Genomic DNA, 18,898 nt, shown 5'->3' on the forward strand with positions numbered 1-18,898 from the left:
CACTTTAGCTAATGGGAGCTGGTAGATAGATGATTTTGCTTTTAACGCAAAGCTGCCAATTAATCCAAATCTCTGTCTTGAAGATGGAACTTTCTGAGCTTGATTTTACAAAGTGCATATCCACGTACACGGTCACGTCCTTTGTACGGTTGTGTGTATCTTCTGCTAAATATACGTATCTGATGTCAGGGCCCAACTCCTCCACCCACCTCTTGTATAAACACAGGATAACAACTGGTGAGAGTTGTTAGGGTGTTCTCAGTATTGTTCAACCTGGAGATCGGATGTTCTACAGTTGGTTGAAGCACCTGAGTGATTGTGTTGCTCACACCCTGTTGATTACTTCCCAAATGAGATGGAGCCAGGTGTGTGTGTGTGTGTGTGTGCGTGTGTTTGTGTGTGGGTGGGTGCGTGTGTGTGTGTGTGTGTGCGCGCACAGGTTTGATATTATTATGTTGCTTCCTTTCAAGGGAAGCCAATGATCGAGACTCCTGCTGCAGGAGAGGTTGGGAAGGAAGGAGACATGGTGACACTGAGGTGCTCTGCCTATGGCTTCCCCGCCCCTCAGTTCACATGGAAGCCCTCAGGAGAGCAGGTACAGAAATACCAAAACAGTGCAGAGATCAAAACATGTCAACACAAAAAAACATCTGGCAATTGATTCTCTCCAATTCTGCATTTTCCATGAAAGCATTTCCACTTTCCAGGAGGCGATTGAACAAGTAAACAAAAGTTGAAGTCGTTTTTCTCAACAAAAAAAAAAGAAAAAGTGAGCCATCACAATTGGCATGATTGAAGTGTGACGCATGCTTTTCTGTCACACTTTCTCCATCATGAAGCTCTTCTTCATGATGGATGTTCCGTGGTATTTTAACACAGTAGAAAAAGGATGAATAAGACCAGTTTGCAAGGCCATGGGAATTCAAAGGTTATGTTAAAATTTGAAAAGGATGTTGTAAAGTTGTAATGAAAATCCATTGTAAGTCAACTTTAAAAAGATTTTGCGATGTAATGTTTCTTCATCATTGAAGGATTTCATCAAATAAATAGTGAAATACAATAAAAGCTCCTCTTAAAAATGTAAAATTTCAAAAGGAAAGGATGACGTATGTACGATCAAAGACGACAGAGCTACTTGATTTGAAGATAAAAGCCAAAACGGTTGTAACACAAGACTTATTGGGACAATTAATGACAACAAAATACTACAAAAAGCAAAAGTATGCAGCAAATTCAGAGATGATATGATGATGATATGCATTTGCTTTATCCTTCCTCCATCTCTCTTCCCTTCACCACTTGCCACCTCCAGTCGGTGTCAGTGGAAGGTAACAAAGTAGTGAGCACAGTGATCCTGAAATCCACGCCTGAGATCATGAAGGACGGCGTGACCTGCGAGGTCTTCAACGAGCACGGAAAAGATAGCAAGTCCTTCCCAGTATCTCTCAAAAGAGGTCAGTGTCAAGGCCGCGATGATGCTAACCCTCATACACCTCCTGTTTTCTTCAGTAAAAGATTTTGGTGATAAGTTATAGAAGTGTGCAGTGAAATGAATCCTCTTTGTCTGGTTGAAAGAATTAAATGTTTGATTTTCTTCGGAAAAAAAAGATTTTACTTCTCAAAAACTGTAAATATTTACAGGCAAAATGTTAGCTTGATATAACTGAATTGTAAAAGAAATATAAAAATTAGTCAACATCTTGACTAATAATTTATCTCCCCCTGAAACTGTAAAAGATTTGTATCTGCCGCTAATGCTATGTACTATATTATGACTTCCTGTTTACATAGTTGACTTTTTTTCTTCTTTGTGATATTTTATCCATACAGTTTTAATTAGATAAGAAATTCAAATTGTGCTTGTGCTGACTAAGGCTGCATTCAGACCACGTTAGCCGCTGCGGTGAAGACGCAGTTTCTGGGGATAGTGTTTTTGCACAGCACCTCAACTTTAGAAGAACTCAACTGGTTTGGCATCCAATCACACAAGTAGGAGATCAGACTGGAAGACCTCAGGTACAGTTTACCCCGTAGCAATTTAGCGTTCAGCTGTTTCCTGAACAACCAAGGGTATTAAGAGCTTTACAAAGATGTAAATCCGCATATAATCTGATGCTGATGTAGTAAGAATTATGAATCTACTTTTGATCCTCTTTCTGGATTGGGAGGGTGGCCGGGGGGAGTTCACAGTTTACACCAAGTCACGAAATTGGTCCATGTAGCGACATGGCCTCACTGCAACACAACCACTGCTGCATCTGATTTGGTGTGAATGCAGCCTAAGACAGAAGGTGACGTATTCAGCAATGACAGAGCTGTTGAACATCAATCCTGATGTCTTGCTCGTTTATCACAACCTGTAACCTGAACCTGCTCCTCTTTCTGTTCTCTCTTACAGCAATTGACAACTCCGCCAACAGAGGTAGAGCCTTCTCCCTCCTCCTCCTCCTCCTCTCCCTCCTTCTCTCAGGACTCTTTGTTGTACAAACCCTGTAATTTAGAAATCCCCCTTCACCCGTCTCCACCTGTCCCAACCCCTTCATCACACACACCCAAACAAACACAAACACACACACACACACACCGACATACGCACGCACACACACACACACACACACACACACACACCGACATACGCACGCACACACACACACACACACACACACGTTCACTTCCCTCCTCTGCACTGTTATCTTGTATATTTTCCCTCTTGCTACCAAACACTGTGGATATTGTATATTGTTATTCTTCTTCTCTTGTCACCTTTGTATAATGTCTGTCCTATATTTTGTGGATGCTACTACAACTTTTTGTGGCCCCTAGGGGACAATAAAGGATTCTATTCTATTCTATTCCTTCCTTTCCTCTCTTTGTGTCTCCTTTTTGGTCACCTCTTTTTTCTGACTGCCGTCTTGTCTCTCACTTTTCCCTTTCGTCGTATCCACTCTGGGGTTGCTGTAAGATTGTGTAAGCTTAGCTTTTTGTGTCTGTATGTGTGTGTGTGTGCTCTTTGTATTGTGTGTGTGTGTGTTGTTGTGTGTCTTGCTTTGCTATGCTACGGAACTGAGAAACTTTCTTTCTCTCAAAGTGCTGCTCTCTGGAAACCCTGTGCTTAAGTCAGGTCTGTACCGCTAACCCTATTGACGTGTATGGTGTTGGTCTACAACTGTGTGTGTATTGATGTCTGTGTGCACACACAGGTTAGTGTATTTGTGTTTACAGAAACTAATGTGTTTGTGTATGCATACTTGTATTATTGTACTTATGGGGATGGACCTCTTTGGAAAAAAAAACCCAAATTTGTCTGCTGTTTGAATTTTTACACTTAATTTTTTGAGACATTCTGCTGCCTCTTTATGCGTTTCATTATATTTAGGATTCTACTATAACAATAGCTTGCATTTAGTTTACTGCTACCAAAGAGGACGCCACTCCCTGGACACCACAATGGTGATATTTGCTCTTTGAGTGTCGGGCAGCTCCAGCACAAATTTGCCATGTTATGTGTTGGACAGTCTGTTGGCGATAGCAACTTCCTGCAGTATTGTCATCACTGGATGGTTGCCAGGGAACCACAAGGGACTCCAGGAAGTTACTGCTCATAATCCAACACATATCCCTCCACCAAATTGCGATCTGTAATGTGTGCACCCCTGCTTTCTTATGGATTAAACAAATTAGATGGTAGTTAAAGAGCTTTAGAGCTGCTGTAATATTTTTTTACCTGAGAAAAGTAGAAGTCTGGCTCCGTTTATACAATACAAAGATTACATATCATGGCTCTAGCTTCATATTCCTAATAATAGAACTCTTCCTTTTGTTACCCCTTAGTAAGAATGTCAACAACTGAAATTGTCGTTGTCAGCGTAGCAACGGTCGTTACAGATCATCTCCATTACGATCAGCTGGAGCTCATGTAAACCGTCAAATAGGCTGTAACAGTGTGTCCCCACAAGTGTAGTAATACAAGTGTAGGTGGGTGGGTGAGTATGTTCAGTGTTGTTTTCTGGCTGGTCAGCAGCATCATGTGTGAATATACAGGCCCTGTTTTTGGGTCCCGTCACATTTCAGTCATTGCATTCAAAAGTTAAGACTAACTCCACATCCCACTCCCCGCTCCCTCTCCTCTCCACCCATCCATTCCTCCATCAAATGTCTTCATGTGGACCCCACCTGCCCCCATCCCCTCCCTCTCTCCCTCCTCCTCCCCTCCTCCTCCCTCCCATGACACCCAAAATCGAATGATTTTCCTCCTCTTGCTTCCTTCTTCTCGACTACACGAATCAAACATGACTCTCTCCACTCCACTGCCCTTTCCAACATCAAAACACCCTATTCCCTCAAAATTCTTCCTCCACAATGATCAATGCTCAATTCCCCTTCATACCTCCTTTCCAACTTTGCCCCTCCCGCAAATCTCCCTCCACCGTCCCACCAACCCTCCACCCCACAATCCATCCCTCCATCCCTTCCTCCATGTGTCCCTCCATTACGGCACTGTAGCTGACCAGCAGCAGGGAGGTTCCAGTGGGGTTGTGATAGCCGTGGTGGTGTGTGTCCTGCTGCTCCTGCTGCTGGTGGCCCTCATCTACTTCCTGAACAAGAAGAACAAGCTGCCCTGCAGCAAGAAGGACAAGAAGGAAATGTAAGTAAGACGGGAAGAGATGGAGGGCACAGAAAGGAAGAATGTTGGGGATGATTTTCTAATCTAGTCTCTATAGCAAAAACTAATTAACTGTACTGGAGAAAAATACAAGAAGAAATACTCTAATGATAGAACCAATAAAGCATATTCCAGCATCTATACATTATGTATTTTTAAAAATCAACAGGTGTAATAAAAAGAGAGACGTATATCACACGTTTTGTGGGTTTGAATATAATCTTTTATTTGACAAAAGAGGCCACTATGTCTTGTAAAATTTGATTAATATACCCCAAATATTGCATGTCTGCTGATTGTTTTTTTTGTTTGTTTGTTTGTTTTTTAAACTTTCAGCTGGTACAGAACAGATCAGTATGACACTGGACTCAAAGTTGGAGACCTGAGTTCATTTTTTAGATGAAAATGTAAAAACAACTATTGCTTAAAGCCAACACTGGTCTGAAGTCAAACCCCAGTATTACACTTAGAATTAATAATATAAACTTTAAATGTCTGGGCTGAACAGCTGCTCCTGAACACACCGCACCAGCAGACTAGTCATAGAAAATCCATTAAAAAGCTAGTGGCTGTATTTGGTGTTTTGGCAGTATTTTCACATCATTCTAACTCATTTTCATATTGGAGCTTTTTTTGTTTTTATCCTCTTGATATCTCATGTGCCTAAAGAAGGGTACCATTAGCTGAAGATTTATACAAGATAGAAAAACAACAACAACAAAAACAGGCTCCCACGGACTGGAAAATAAAGTTTCCTGACAGATTTTCTGAAATTTTAGTGTGTTCCATGTTCCGGCTCAATTTCGTAAAATCCTCAACTCCCTCTTTTCTCACTTGATCTGTCATTACAGGGCCAGCGGAGACGTGAACACTGACATTGTAGTGGAAATGAAGACCGACAAGGCCAACGAAGAGGCCGGTCTCCTTAACAAGAGACCGTCCACAGAACAGGTCAGCTGGGATGTCTCGAGGGCTGAGGCTCATGGGCCAGTTTTGTGTTTTTTTATTTGGTCATCAGTGGTAAAGCAGTGAGGTCTACTTGATGCTCATTACATAACAAACCTAACGGAGTTACCAGTATCACTGTACATGTTTTAAAATAGAAAATGTCCAAGTAGGCATAAAAAAAGATGTCTGATAGAAAATGGAATCACGCGTTGGGCAAAGTTGTCGGCAGAAATATCTTGGGAAGCGTCAGTCACGCTGATGAGGTGCGACTGATGTCTTAGCTCAAAGAGATCAGGTTTGACAAAGCTGAAATGAATGTGACAGCTGTACAAAGTCATTCCAAAATGTCATCTGAAATGCTAAACATCTCATCTTATTTACGGTAGCGGCATATTTAATGTGAACGTGAAATCCGGTATAAAAAAGCCATGTTATATGCGATTTTTTTTTTTAAACTACTGTGTGACATTTCAGCAAATATCCAGACACTCTGCTTTTGAAATGGATATATTATGTAAAAATCTGTCTCTCCATATGCTATCAAGGGATGTTTGAGGAGTCATTAAAAAATATCATCCTGCAGCTTTATAAAAAGGTGGCATCTAAGTGACAGTTTTAATTTTATTCTGAAAATAAATCTTGTCCTTGTATTTTAAGCGTTCATGCAGATGTCTTAAATGGAGACTAATAACCCCAAAAAAATGAAGGGATCTTGTGACACTCACAGCTATAAATCCGTAGAACATATGAGAGGGATATACTGCTCTGGGATCAGATGGTCTATACCAGAGGTTTCAGCGTGGGAGGGGGGCCTCCCAAGGGGTGCTCTAGACCACTTGAGGGGAAGTTTTAAAAAGGCACATCACGTAGAATGTATAACCTAAATGTATGCGGTTAGAGGTAATTCACAGATATCATAGTTTTGAGGATTTTTTTGTCAGTTATTGCCAATTTCCTAGAGTCAGATATTACTACATACGTTAAGACCGACCCTTTTCATATTTATGATTTTTTTTTTTTAATATATATTAGTTATGCTTTCTTCAATCCAGTTTTATTTGACTGTCTTTTGGGGCTACAAATACTTAAATAAAACAAAAGAATGTATGGAGTCTAACTTGCTCTGGTAATTTGTGGTGATGATATGTTAACCATTTGATTTGAAATTCATATTTTTGTTTAAAAATGAAGTGACACCATTTGAATACAGACTTCTTGGAACCCAGTTGATTTTAAAAGCCTCCTGCATATGTGGAGCCGTAGAATCCATTCACACTTTGAACTAACGAGTGATTTGATAGCCAAGTGGTGTGAGGGCGTGTGTCACATTCATGTAAATGTCACGAGCAGAGACTTGGCAGCAGACCACACTCGCTCACCATTTTACCGTAAAAAAGCAGCAATCATTTTCTTCATGCAATGCAAATTCTGGTTGTCATTTATTGCTTATAAGCATGTGAGATTATAAAAGTTACGATCATTAAAGTTACGTTTCATTGCCTTCCTGTCATGGATGACATATAGGAGTATAGCAGCAGCATGCATAATCTGCCCGTTTAGCAAGAATATTGAAATAGATGCAAAAGTTTCTGTGCATTCTTATTAATACTGCATAGGAAATGTTCATTAGCAAGTTCCAGATCTTGATTCATGTATATTTTAAAGGTCATAAGAATATATTCATCATCATTTCTCTCTGTGTGCTTTTCTCTCCAACAGTGATGAAACAAGACAGTAAAAATAACCGACTGAGGGATGAAGGAAGGAGGTCAGCTGTTATGAAGAATACAGGGCTAATTCTCATTTGCGATACTAGAGGGGAACTGAGAGAAACAACAAAGGGTGTTGCGTGGGAATGGGGTTTGTTTCTGGGACTTTGGGAGGTGCACCATGTTTGGCATTTCATGTGCTCGTTTTATAACCTGGAGTACACCGGTTGGGAGGAGAAGATTGGCCTTTAAAGAAGAAATCCCATCATGTTTTGACAGGTTTAAAACTGCACAAATGCACAATGTGACAAACCTGAATGACATATTATTGTGGCTTCATTTGATTCTAACTCCTTATTGACCAATCACGTTGCGCGGTGAGTCATCTGCAGAGTAGCTGTGCAGTGGCGTGTGTGCGTGCGTGCGTGCGTGAGTGTGTGTGTGTGTGTGTCTGCGTGACACAATCCAAAAACACTGGCAAAATCTTTCTTATCTACCCCAAATAAAATGCAAAATGCCATTGTGCCACTGTGTGTATTTTGGAGTGTGTCCGCATGCAAGTGTATTACTGTAAACTATTCTGTCTTGGAGTCTGCACTTAAATTCTCTGCTGTGTATATTTGGATAAATTATCACAGGCTGCCGTTGTTTTATTCACCTCAATAACAAACTGATGATATACAGACGCTCACAACATTTTGTCCTCAAGCACACTGTTTGATATACACGGTTGTAATATTTCTCCTCAAAGAAGCTTCGTTTGATTTTTTTTTTCCTTTATTGTTTTATTGAATTTTTGCAACTTGTTGAATGTTTTATAAACCTCCCCCTCCCCAACATCCCTAATTAGCTTTCTATAGAACCAGCTCAGGCATTTAATACCAATGCTGATCTATTCTTGCTGTTTTACATCTACCAAACATGAAAGTTATTAGGTTGTATAAATTTGTTCTTGTCATTTTCAGCATACGTGTATATTATGTTCACTTTTTCTCTTCCTTTTCTGCTTTCTCTGTAAATCCCTAACTGATTACCCTGTCTATCAAGCAGGAGGGGGTTCTGTGCATGATATGGAGCTCAAAGTGTCAGTGGTTGCTAAGCTGCTGGCCCGGGACTGTAATTGCCACCTGTTCTTATCGAGTCTTTCTCAGCCTTTCAGTCCTCTTTGTCAGGATTAAACCATTCACAAGCACAGCAAGCAGTGGGGTTTTTTTTTGTTTTTTTTTGTTTTTTATTCACAAGGCCAAAATTATCCTCAGCTTTCACTGTATAATTGGTGGATTTTTTGGGGGAAATGGTTGACAATCTCAGACACTGTTGTCAGGAGGAGATTGTCTGGTATAGTAGATTCAACTGGCTCACCCTAGTTTGATACAAGCAGGGAGGAGAACATGTGGGAGGGATTTGGGTTCTTGCTGAATTATGTAATGTACTTTCTATTTTTACCAAATGAGAGTGGATTTTTTTTTTTCAGTTTGTTTTTTCAGTGTCAAAGCAAGGGTGTGTTGTGTCAAGGTACGTGACACTGACATTTCTGTTGCTCCTCTCCACTGTTAGCAGGCTGGCTAGGAATGATAACGGGTTGACATGCCCTTTAACTCTGTTATACACTGGAACCAATGGCCTTGATTTTTTTTTTTCTTTTCTTTTAATTAAAGGTCAACTAAAACCACTATCTGTGCCCACAAGGCTTATCTTAGTTTTCCGTGTCTGTCTACTGATCTTGCCATAAACCTGGTGACTGTTAGAATCTCTGTAATGCTATGTGAAAACTTGGAGCATCTTTTTTTCAACGTAAGTGTTTTATATCAACATATTGTGGTATTAAAAATGTTTTCTTTTTTGTTTTGTTTTACAAAGGGGATTCTCAATTTTGGAACTACTGAGTTTTCATTTTCCTGTACTTCTTCCACTAGTTGCGAAAACAGAATTTTACAATCTTTTTTTTTTTAATCCGGATTATTTTTATGAGGTATTCTCAGTGCTTTACTTCTCTGTCTCTCTGTACGGTATACTGTATATTTTGTGGTACGCGTTATGTGACCTCTGTGGTGTGTTGATGTATCTTTTTATTTTTGTTCCAGCTGTGTAGAATTTAAAAAGGAAATCCACCCCACTTCTATATTCTCTGTGTTTTTATTGCTGTCGTATGGTGTTAAATGTTTGTCTGTTTTTATGGATGGTGCAGGGAAGTGTGTTTGGCCGAATGCTCGCGAAGCCTATTGAACAACTCTATAATCCTCACTCACTGCACCAAAAGACCTATCAGAAATCAAATTGCTTTTGATGCTACTCATCCGTGTATGTATTTTTTCCTACACCTCCTTGAAGATTACGTCTAAATTGATTCCCAGCTTGCCACCAACGCCTTATCTCTTTGGTATAACCAGCATTATGTAAATGTTCCTTCACATTGATTGATCTCATGATTTGTTGTGACAGAACATTGAAATTGAGGATGTTCATGTTTTGCATCAATAACTATTTGAGAGATGGGCTCATTGCTGACTTCATGATACAGTATTCTGCGTAGTCGCTTTAATATTTAAAAAAAAAAAAAGAGTTGAAATGAAGCCATCAGTCATCAGCAAATTGCTACGCTGCTTTGTGCATGGATCGCTAACAGTTTGTAGGATGACCTATCAGTCACCACTCCAGTGGTTATTTAAATTTTTATATCATAACCATCAATTGATTTGAAAAAATAAAACTAAGTAAAAACTTCTTTTAACAGGTTTATGGAACAGTCTGCTCCAGCTTTGTACCTCTATGCTGTTTCATCCAACACTGCGTCTACAGTATAATGGCTCTTTGCTCACAGGCCGATAAGTGCACACACACGCACAAACACACACACACACTTCTCTGCCTGGTTTCCATTAGGAAATTAAAAGTCTCCCATCAATGTCACTTGCAGTAATCAATCTATGCTCTGAATACAAAGCAGCAAAGGCAGAAGCTACCAGTACGAGTATTTACAGCCTGAGACATTTAATGGAAATTGTAAATAACAGCATCACCCCCTGCTGAGGTGAGGATACACATAACCATCTTCATGGGATGTAACTATGGACTGTAATTAAACCTGCAAAGATTAGCTGTTTCTGATGGAGAAGAAACTAGAATAACTACAAGGTGGTTGCAGGCCTTTGTCAAACAACTTAACTTTCATGATGAACATTTTTTAAAAAGAGTTTACAGCGTGGCGGCACAGTGGTGCAGTGGTTACCACTGTTGCCTCACAGCAAGAAGGTTCTGGGTTTGAGCTGGAGTACAGGGTCTTTCTGTGTGGAGTCTCCATGTTCTCCCTGTGCCTGCGTGGGTTCTCTCCAGCTTCCTCCCACAGTCCAAAGACATCAAGAGGGGATGAGGTTAATCAATGCTCTAAATTGTAAACAGCCAGGTCCAGCCAAAACCGTTACAGGAAGCGACGACATGGGGAGCACCTGGCCAGATTCCATAGACATGTATATATATGTCCATGGCCAGATTCAACCACAGGAGGAGGTACACATTGATTATGACTAGGATCAAATTTTGAAACCATGAAAACTTGTGTTCTTTATTCAGAAATACAAAGTCAATGTTGTTTTCAAGTGAGTAACTTTTGAGTTCCTCAAGGTTCAGTTTATTGAACCCCCCCCCCCACACACACACACACACATTCATACACACACAAATTTCACAGTATTTGAAAAATGAATTTAACAAAGGTGTGTCGTGTATTTCAAGCCTACTGTTTCATATGGTACTGATGAAGAGTCCTTAGGTCACATGACATAGACGCTATTGAAAAACAAACTATGAAAAATTCAATGCCATAAATGCATTTTGCGTTAGAATACTTGTATATGATATATGAGGTGATAGCATGTAAAAAAGAAATAAACAATAAAGAGGCGTGTTGTATTTACTACATGAACATACTTCCTGTTTAGGAATAACAGCTGGATGCTGTAGAGGAAAAAAAAATCACTGTAAATTTCACTCTACATACATACAAACATCAGCCAATGCTAGAAAGAAGCTGAAAAAAAGAAAAAAAAGTTGTATCTTCATAAGCTTAGTAATATTCTGTCAGTGTGAAAAAGATCGAGATTATGTCAAGTTCTTGTGCATCTTGCTGCGTGCGTGTGTTCTTCTCAGTTTTTCGGTCAGAATGAGAGGATCAGCTCCTTTCAGTCAAACAGTGTGGAGGATTACTGTCGCTCCTCCCAGTGTCCTTGCCTTCTTCCTCCTGCCCACTGTGAGCTTTCCTGCTGCCTCCAGTTACAGCAGCTTTAAACTTATTTAGCCATTTAGTGTCGGCCGATTGAGGGATGACAGCCGCTGTCTGTCCCCTCAGCTTGCTCGACCCGAATCTGATGGCTGCTCAGAGCCGTTTGGCTCAAGCCCAGCTCAGTACACACACGCACACACGCACACACGCACACACACACAGAAATAGACATGGTACTCTGTATTTCGTGCTGCTGAGATGGGTCCAGGACGAACGAGGCTCCACTGACAGTCTTCCTGACAATATGTGCTCCATCACTCAGCATAATCAGCACACACTTGCATGTGTGTCCCTTAAGCCCTGAGAGCGATGAGGCAAGAAAAAGATCAGCATATAGAGATTAATAGACGGGTTGTGTCAGGGCAGAAAGATTACACATAGAGAGACCAAAGAACAGCAGCAACGAAAGCAGGAACAGGCTAAATGGATTAGAACGCAGGATAGAAATTGAAAGTTAGATGGAGGGAGGATGTGATGTAGGCTGGGTTACTGTCAGTACGACAGGAATCGAAAATAACGATTGCTAAAGAAACAGAAGATGCCTTGTTAAGATGTCATAAATCTCCATTTGTGCTCGGATTTATACAAATATTGGCTCTGGAGACAGCAGGAGGAAGAGAAGGAGGGAGTGAAGGTGTAGCTACAGAGATAAAGAATGAAAGAGCACTTGTGTGATAAATGTGTTTATCTCCCTCAGTCCTACAGTTTAATATCCTGTGTGGCTTGAATGTGTTTACTTTGGGAGTGTGATTATGAGCGGCAGAACAGAGAGATGGTACCCATCAGAGTGTGTGTGCACCTGTGTGAGCCTGCATTTATTTGTCGTATTTCTGATATCCATCGTGCAGCATGGTAGATTTGTTTCATTGATTTTATCTCCAAGCACGCTATTAAGCTCGGCTGCAGCCGAGTTTCAGGACACGTGTGTCACTCAGGAGAACCGGACCACCTGTAGGATGTAGGGACATTATGGCACCCCTGGATGTGTTTTCACTTTAATTAGTAATTGTTTTGTGTCTTTACAACAGTGGGGGACAGATTTTTATAACGGTTTCTGAATTAAAGATTAATTAAAAAAAAAAAAAACAAAACAGCCGACACGTCACGTTGATGCGGAAATGGAATGAAAAACAGCCTCCCTTCAGTTCAGCCAAGTTAATGCAGTGATGTAGTGTGTTAATCAATTTGAAAGGGTTAAAGGTGACTCTAATTCACTGCGACAGGCTGAGGAGAGCTTCCACTTTCAGTTAAATCAAATAACCACACAAGGTGAGGGCTATTTTTAACAGGAGCACTAAAATACATCTGAACTATGAGATTAAAAAAGAACAGCTTTTTTTTTTTTTATTTAGTTATTTAGGAATTTGTCATCCTAAATAACCACAACACACTTTTATGCATCAAGAGTCACAGGACAACAACCCATGAGGATCTTAAATCAGTGACAGCCAGGTGCCGTGTAGTTTGTCAAATCCAAGTCCAATTTTAGCCACCATGTATCCATAATCTCAAAAGAAGAGGAATGTCATAGAACAAGAGAACTTTTTAATTTCCCCTCCGGAACATCTTTGTATCTTATCACTTTAGTTCATTTACATATTAGTGACCATAAAAATGACTCTTTATTGGACAAAATATTTAATAGTATTAACCAGAAAACAGACGATGCTGCTTTTCATGGAGCAAAAAGAAGTTGAAGCCCTCTGCAAGAGACTGGATCATTGATCTAACTAGTGAACATCCATAGCGTGGTCCTGAATTTTAAGTACATATTAGCATTTTGTTATGAACTCCTCCAGTGGAGTCATGTCAGATGGTCTGTTTGAACATCATAAAAGGCCGACCACTGATTTCCTACAAATTAGAGCGAGAAACTGCAACTTTTCTGTCATGCTGCATGTGTACAGAATACTTTTGTGTTCATACACAGTCGCACACCATGTTACATTGGATTTAAAGTACAGCCAAAGGCAGAAAAATCCCCTGGGGCCCTGTAGAGAGAGAGAGAGAGAGGGGGGGGGGGTGGATCAGAGAGAAAGTTGGTGTTAAAAGAAGAGGAAAGAGGGAGAAGGCCTGGAGGAGCCGAAGAGCAGCTGTTGAGTGCTGCTGCTCCTCCGAGAACTTCTGTTCGTACAGCAGGCTCCTCCCACTGGCTAGCATTACAGCACAGCAGCTGTCTGGGGGATAAAACACACACACACACACACACTTAAAACTATCTGTTTTTGAAGATGGCTTAAATTCAGAACTGTGGTGCCCCCTCATCCAAACACACAGAAACTGAGGTCATACAGTTATTCTTCATTCCTGCACAAGGGATTTTGCTGCCTAAATCCAGGCATCTGTCGTTGACAAATGAAGAAATGTCTTCAAGCAGAAAATAAGTCACTACAATTTAAAAAGTTAACAATTTTAGCCATAAACACAAGATTTTCTGTTGGAAGACATTTTCTGGCGGAACGTCAAACTTCTCCCTCATGCAACAAATTTCTGGATCTGCAACTTTTTGGGGAGAAAAACCTCCCCAACATTTGGGAGCAGACAAGGTTTAAGGTTGGAGATTATTCTCCCAAGAAAAAAAAAAAACAGGAAGGGAATAAATGCAGCCTGAAAACAACCTGTTAAATCTTCAGATGGAACATTTTTCCTAGACCAGAGCAGTGACGGTGATGTCTGACTGATCAGGCAGTGTGCAGGTCGGAGTGGTTGATGGGCCAAAACCCTGTCGGATCAAAGTCACCAACCACAAGTCCATGCAGCTGTTTTAACAACTGCTCCGACTGAAGAGTGCTCTCCTTGTTTGTAACCAGGAGTCGATGACCAAGATTGTCCGCTAATCTTGAAGCCAAGCTGTAATCATCTCATAATCAGAGCTCAACCACAGACAGTAACACACCATGAAAGGCTATCTCTCAACGCTGGTTTGTGATGCAGAAGAAACTCGGTCGTGTCAGAGAGTCAGAATATTGGAATTGTTTGAGTTCCTAAACGTTGAATATACTGTGACTTGAGTTTAATTGAGTTGTTCTGTATTTGCAGCATGTCTCTTCATCCTTGGAGGGTGCTGGGTTCTTCCTCTCCATGAGGGTTCTGCCATTTTTCCCTGTTAAAGGGTTCTTTTTTGAGGGGGGGGGGGGTAGTTTTAACTCAGTCGAATTTAAGAGCAACGTACAGAGGGGGTCATGTCTTGTACAGAATGTACAGAATTTCCCCCCGGGGATTAATAAAGTATTCTGGTTCTGATTCTGATTCTGATTCTGATACAGTCTGTAAAGCTCCCTGAGACAAACTGATTTGGAAATCAAATCCAACCCTGACTTTGACTTGAGAACTTGTTGTAAGTACGGTCAGTGTAAGTCTCAAGGAAATTAAAGTGAAAGCCTCTGAAGTGATAGAAATGTGTGCACTTGTGAGCATGTTGAACTAAAAATGGCATAAATACCTTGGAGCATGTTGAGCTGCAGAGTAATAAAAAAGGTAGCGCATTCCCTTGCACTTGATCTCCGACTCCCACTGTAGAAAATACAACCTTGAAACACACACACACACACATACACACACACTTGCCTGAGGCCAAACACACACATATACACACAAAAGGCCAAGAAAAAGTGTGTGTGCATTTACATCATCCAACAATATGTTAGCTGATATAGCTTCTTCGATCTCTTCTTTCGATCCCCACCCCCACACACACACACACATGCACGTACGCACCGTGGACAGTTTTTCCCCCTTGTGTATTGTAACAGTAGTAGCAGTGACAGAGAGACTTCCCTGGAGTACACCTGATAATTACGATCATATGCTCCACTGATTTACTAATAGAGCTTTGCCATTATATCCAATCCTGTCCTTTTTCCTCCTCTCCACTCACCCTCCATCTCCCTGGCTGTCAGAATAAACAGGATCTCGTGTGTCACTTTTGCTAAATGAGAGCGACGGTGTTTAGAACAACCTGGATAGGACAGCCCCCCCACACACACACACACACATCCTAATTTACACCTTCTTTTCCATTTTCAATTTCCCCTTTTCACCTCTATTTCAATTTTATACTACTCATTCACTTGTTTGACCTTCCTTACTTCCTTTAACTTAATGGAAAAAACAGCTATGGAGTGATGAGAGAGCTGCTGCTTATTACGGAGCCAGAGGGGTCTTATCAGCGCCTCTGTGCTGTAATAGAAAACACAGCACAGCATTTAGTTGCTGACAGCCGCTGTGCCAGTGCATCTACCTGTGTCAAGGTTTTCCATCTCGTGCGTTTTCCGCTTTGTGTGTGTAAGTAAGGAGTCCTGGTATTTCTCTCCGCTGAATCCTTATCAGCTTATCACACACACTTTATTAGATGGTGGATCAGAGGACACAGCTCTGCAGAGTCTCACACATCCACGGAAAACAAGTATGTGTTTAAATGAAGGCGGCGGGGGGGGGGTGGGGGTTGGGGAGTGTGTTTTGGTGGGAGATGTTTTCACTTGCACTGCCTGGCTCTTCTTCCTCTAAGTTATACCACCCAGCTATACACACACGAAGTTTACATGTTGCCTAAGACCTGGACGCCTTTTTATGAATCTACCCAGGATAGAATAGTTTGGTGGAATCCAAAGAAAGATTTCTGGTCATGACCCCTAATGTGTGAGGTCGTAGCTCTTTTCTGAGCCTCATGCTGCAGGGTGAAGGTTTGGGTTGGGTTCAAGGGGCTAACATTCCATACTAATTGTGTGGTTTCTGTCCCTCCCTCCCCTCAAAGTATGGCCCATGTCCGTTTTTATGCTTTGTGGTGCAGAATGGTTTGGAAAATTGGCGCTAAGAAATTGTAAAGTCGACCTTTGACCTGCTGGGTTATTTATGTGTGTGTGTGTGTGTGTGTGGGGGGGGGGGGTGCTCTGTTTCAAAGGTTGGCTGTTATGCTACAGTAAGAATGAGCTGAAGGTAATATCAGGTGACATTTGTGCCACTGTGATTCTGTTTCAAGGTGCCTTGAAAAGCAACTACTGAACAAAACTATAGGACATAGGATAAGAAACTGTTAAGTGTGTTTGAGTTAAATATGCACATATAAAAACTATATGCCACAAAAAGACAGACCCCAAAAGTTCATCGTTCAGTATTTAATCTGCAATTTTTTTTTATTGTTGGTGTTGGTATTTTGTTGGTGTTTTAGGTAATGTTGCATCTCTTTTGCATCAAACGAACGAAAGTTTTGATCGAGTCAACATCACGGCGTACCGGACAATCCAGAGAGTCCCTCAGATTCTCAGAAGCGAACAGGCGATAGAGGTTAAGAGAAAACTTCTCAAACCTGCAAGAGTCCATCAACTATGTGGTCAGCCCACTCAAGTCTGTTCCTCCACCAGACTGTTATTCAGGTCAGGCCTCTGTGGAGAAGATGCAAGCCAGTTTCTCTCAGACTGTTGGCCCAGAGATTCCCCGTAGATCAAACTTCATCAGGTCTTCATGAAGCTTCTCTCAGGCAGGTGCAGCAGACCTGTTTTAGGGCATGTCCTCCTGTGAGCTTGCAGCTGCGTGATTGTGGTGCTAAGACTTAGGAACTGACTACTGTTGGAAAATCAGCCTTTACAACTGCAGCAACTGCCTGAACTGGCATGTTAGCTTGCAGCAAGCTACCTGTCCTCTCCGGACACCTGTGGCATTGGGATGTGATCAATCTGGAGTGACCTTTTGTTGACCTCATCATAAGGTTTACCTGTGTAGTTATTGTAGCTTGAAATCAACATTTTGATGTTGCAGGAAATTGAAGAAGCGTAGTGATATGAACACATTTGTGGACAAAGTTTGGAAGAAATAACATCTTTGACCCCAAAGAATGAATGTGAGCTTTTACTTAAACAAATTGAAAGTGGCTGCTTAGATGTTTATTAAGTGTGTATTTAAAAGAAACAATCTATGATATTGTCCTTATAAATCAGAGTTGGTTTTGCTACATTTGTTCTATTGGCAAAAAATGTAGCACATTATTGACTCAACCTATGCCCACCTCATAAAAGATGTTATATTTATTGCTCTAACCCTCGCCTCAGGGGATCGGGTCTTTCCAGGAGATCCTTCACTGAACAGGAAATGATGCATTTTACTCTTGTGGCAGCAGCAGCAGCAGCAGTTTGTTTAAGATAAATATGAAGAGGACAAAGCAGGTCGTTATGGCTGCTGTTGTCGAGCTACTGCTGCAGGTTATACAGCAAATGTAATGCACTACTTGATATGTTTAAGACACAAATTCTGGCCCTTTTCTGTTCCACGTTTCAATTATCAACCTTTTTTATTTTGCATTGGATGTTTTGAAAATGGTCAACCAACGCATGGTGATACTCTAATAACACTTCCCATTAACCAAAGTTTAAGTTCCTCTTTAAGCAAACTATATTTTTTTGAGCTTTCACTGAATTGTATTGTGAAAAGGACATGCGACACTCAAAGACCTCCACCACATACAAATTTGGAATGTGGTAGGCTTCTTTGTGCTCACCTTGGGTCTAGGTGTGCACCTGTCGTGTGACATCACAAAATTCCTAGAGTCAAACATCATCCAATACACGGCTCATCTGGAAATGTGCAAGATTTTACAGGGAAGCTGGAAACATCCTCTATGCATTAGTGAAACTCTGAGAAGAAAAATATTAGGATTTTTATAGATTTCTCATGAAATTTTCATTTGAAGAATTTATAGCTGAACATTTTAGTGGAAAAACCTGTCTTGATATATGACTTCACTGGATCGTTAACAAACACGCTGTCATATTTCTTTGCTTTAGAATGCTAGATGGTCTCCTCTGGTGTGAGAGGAGAATCTAGCCAAATAATTTATAATTCATGACTCTCAGGCGTGTAGCAGGAAAACTCACCGGGACCACTGAGAGGAAAGAAACCATGATGGGGCAACCGCTCATCCAAACGTTGCTTTTGTTAGCAACTCTGTCCGTGATATTTTCTGTATTCGGTGGATGAGGGTTTTTTTCTACAGGCGGGGAGTTTCCAGGTTCCCGTGATATACGAGTCGACTTCTGTCCCCTGTGTGACAGACCTATCAATGAGACCTGGATTAGCTCAGGGGAGTTTGTCAGGCTTACCTGGTGTTAGTGGTGCAGGGACATCTCTCTCAAGTCGGGATTGTGTGTGTGTGTGTGTGTGTGTGTGTGTGTGTGTGTGTGTGTGTGTGTGTGTTAACTGACGGTGTGTGTCAGAGGTTATATACATTCCATACTGCCTGTTCACTGTCATGGAGCTGCCAGTAAAAGCATTACACACACTGTGTATCTGTTTGCGTAGGATCACAGG

At 41.1% G+C, this 18,898-nt stretch overlaps 1 protein-coding gene across 1 annotated transcript in view; it reads left to right on the top strand.

The window, feature by feature from the left end:
• The window catches only part of bcam (basal cell adhesion molecule (Lutheran blood group)), a 49,526-nt gene extending 40,090 nt beyond the window's left edge, over positions 1-9,436 (top strand). The window contains exons 11-16 of the mRNA XM_086218070.1: positions 471-595; positions 1,313-1,454; positions 2,399-2,422; positions 4,504-4,645; positions 5,515-5,614; positions 7,331-9,436. Coding sequence (XP_086074196.1) covers positions 471-595; positions 1,313-1,454; positions 2,399-2,422; positions 4,504-4,645; positions 5,515-5,614; positions 7,331-7,333 — 536 coding nt within the window. The 3' untranslated portion in view covers positions 7,334-9,436. The remainder of the gene's footprint in view (positions 1-470; positions 596-1,312; positions 1,455-2,398; positions 2,423-4,503; positions 4,646-5,514; positions 5,615-7,330) is intronic.
• Positions 9,437-18,898: the final 9,462 nt, after the last annotated feature.

Source organism: Aulostomus chinensis, chromosome 11 (genome assembly GCF_037954235.1).
Source record: "Aulostomus chinensis isolate RoL2024-O1b breed Wild chromosome 11, RoL_Achi_v1.0, whole genome shotgun sequence".
NCBI classification, from domain to species: domain Eukaryota; kingdom Metazoa; phylum Chordata; class Actinopteri; order Syngnathiformes; family Aulostomidae; genus Aulostomus; species Aulostomus chinensis.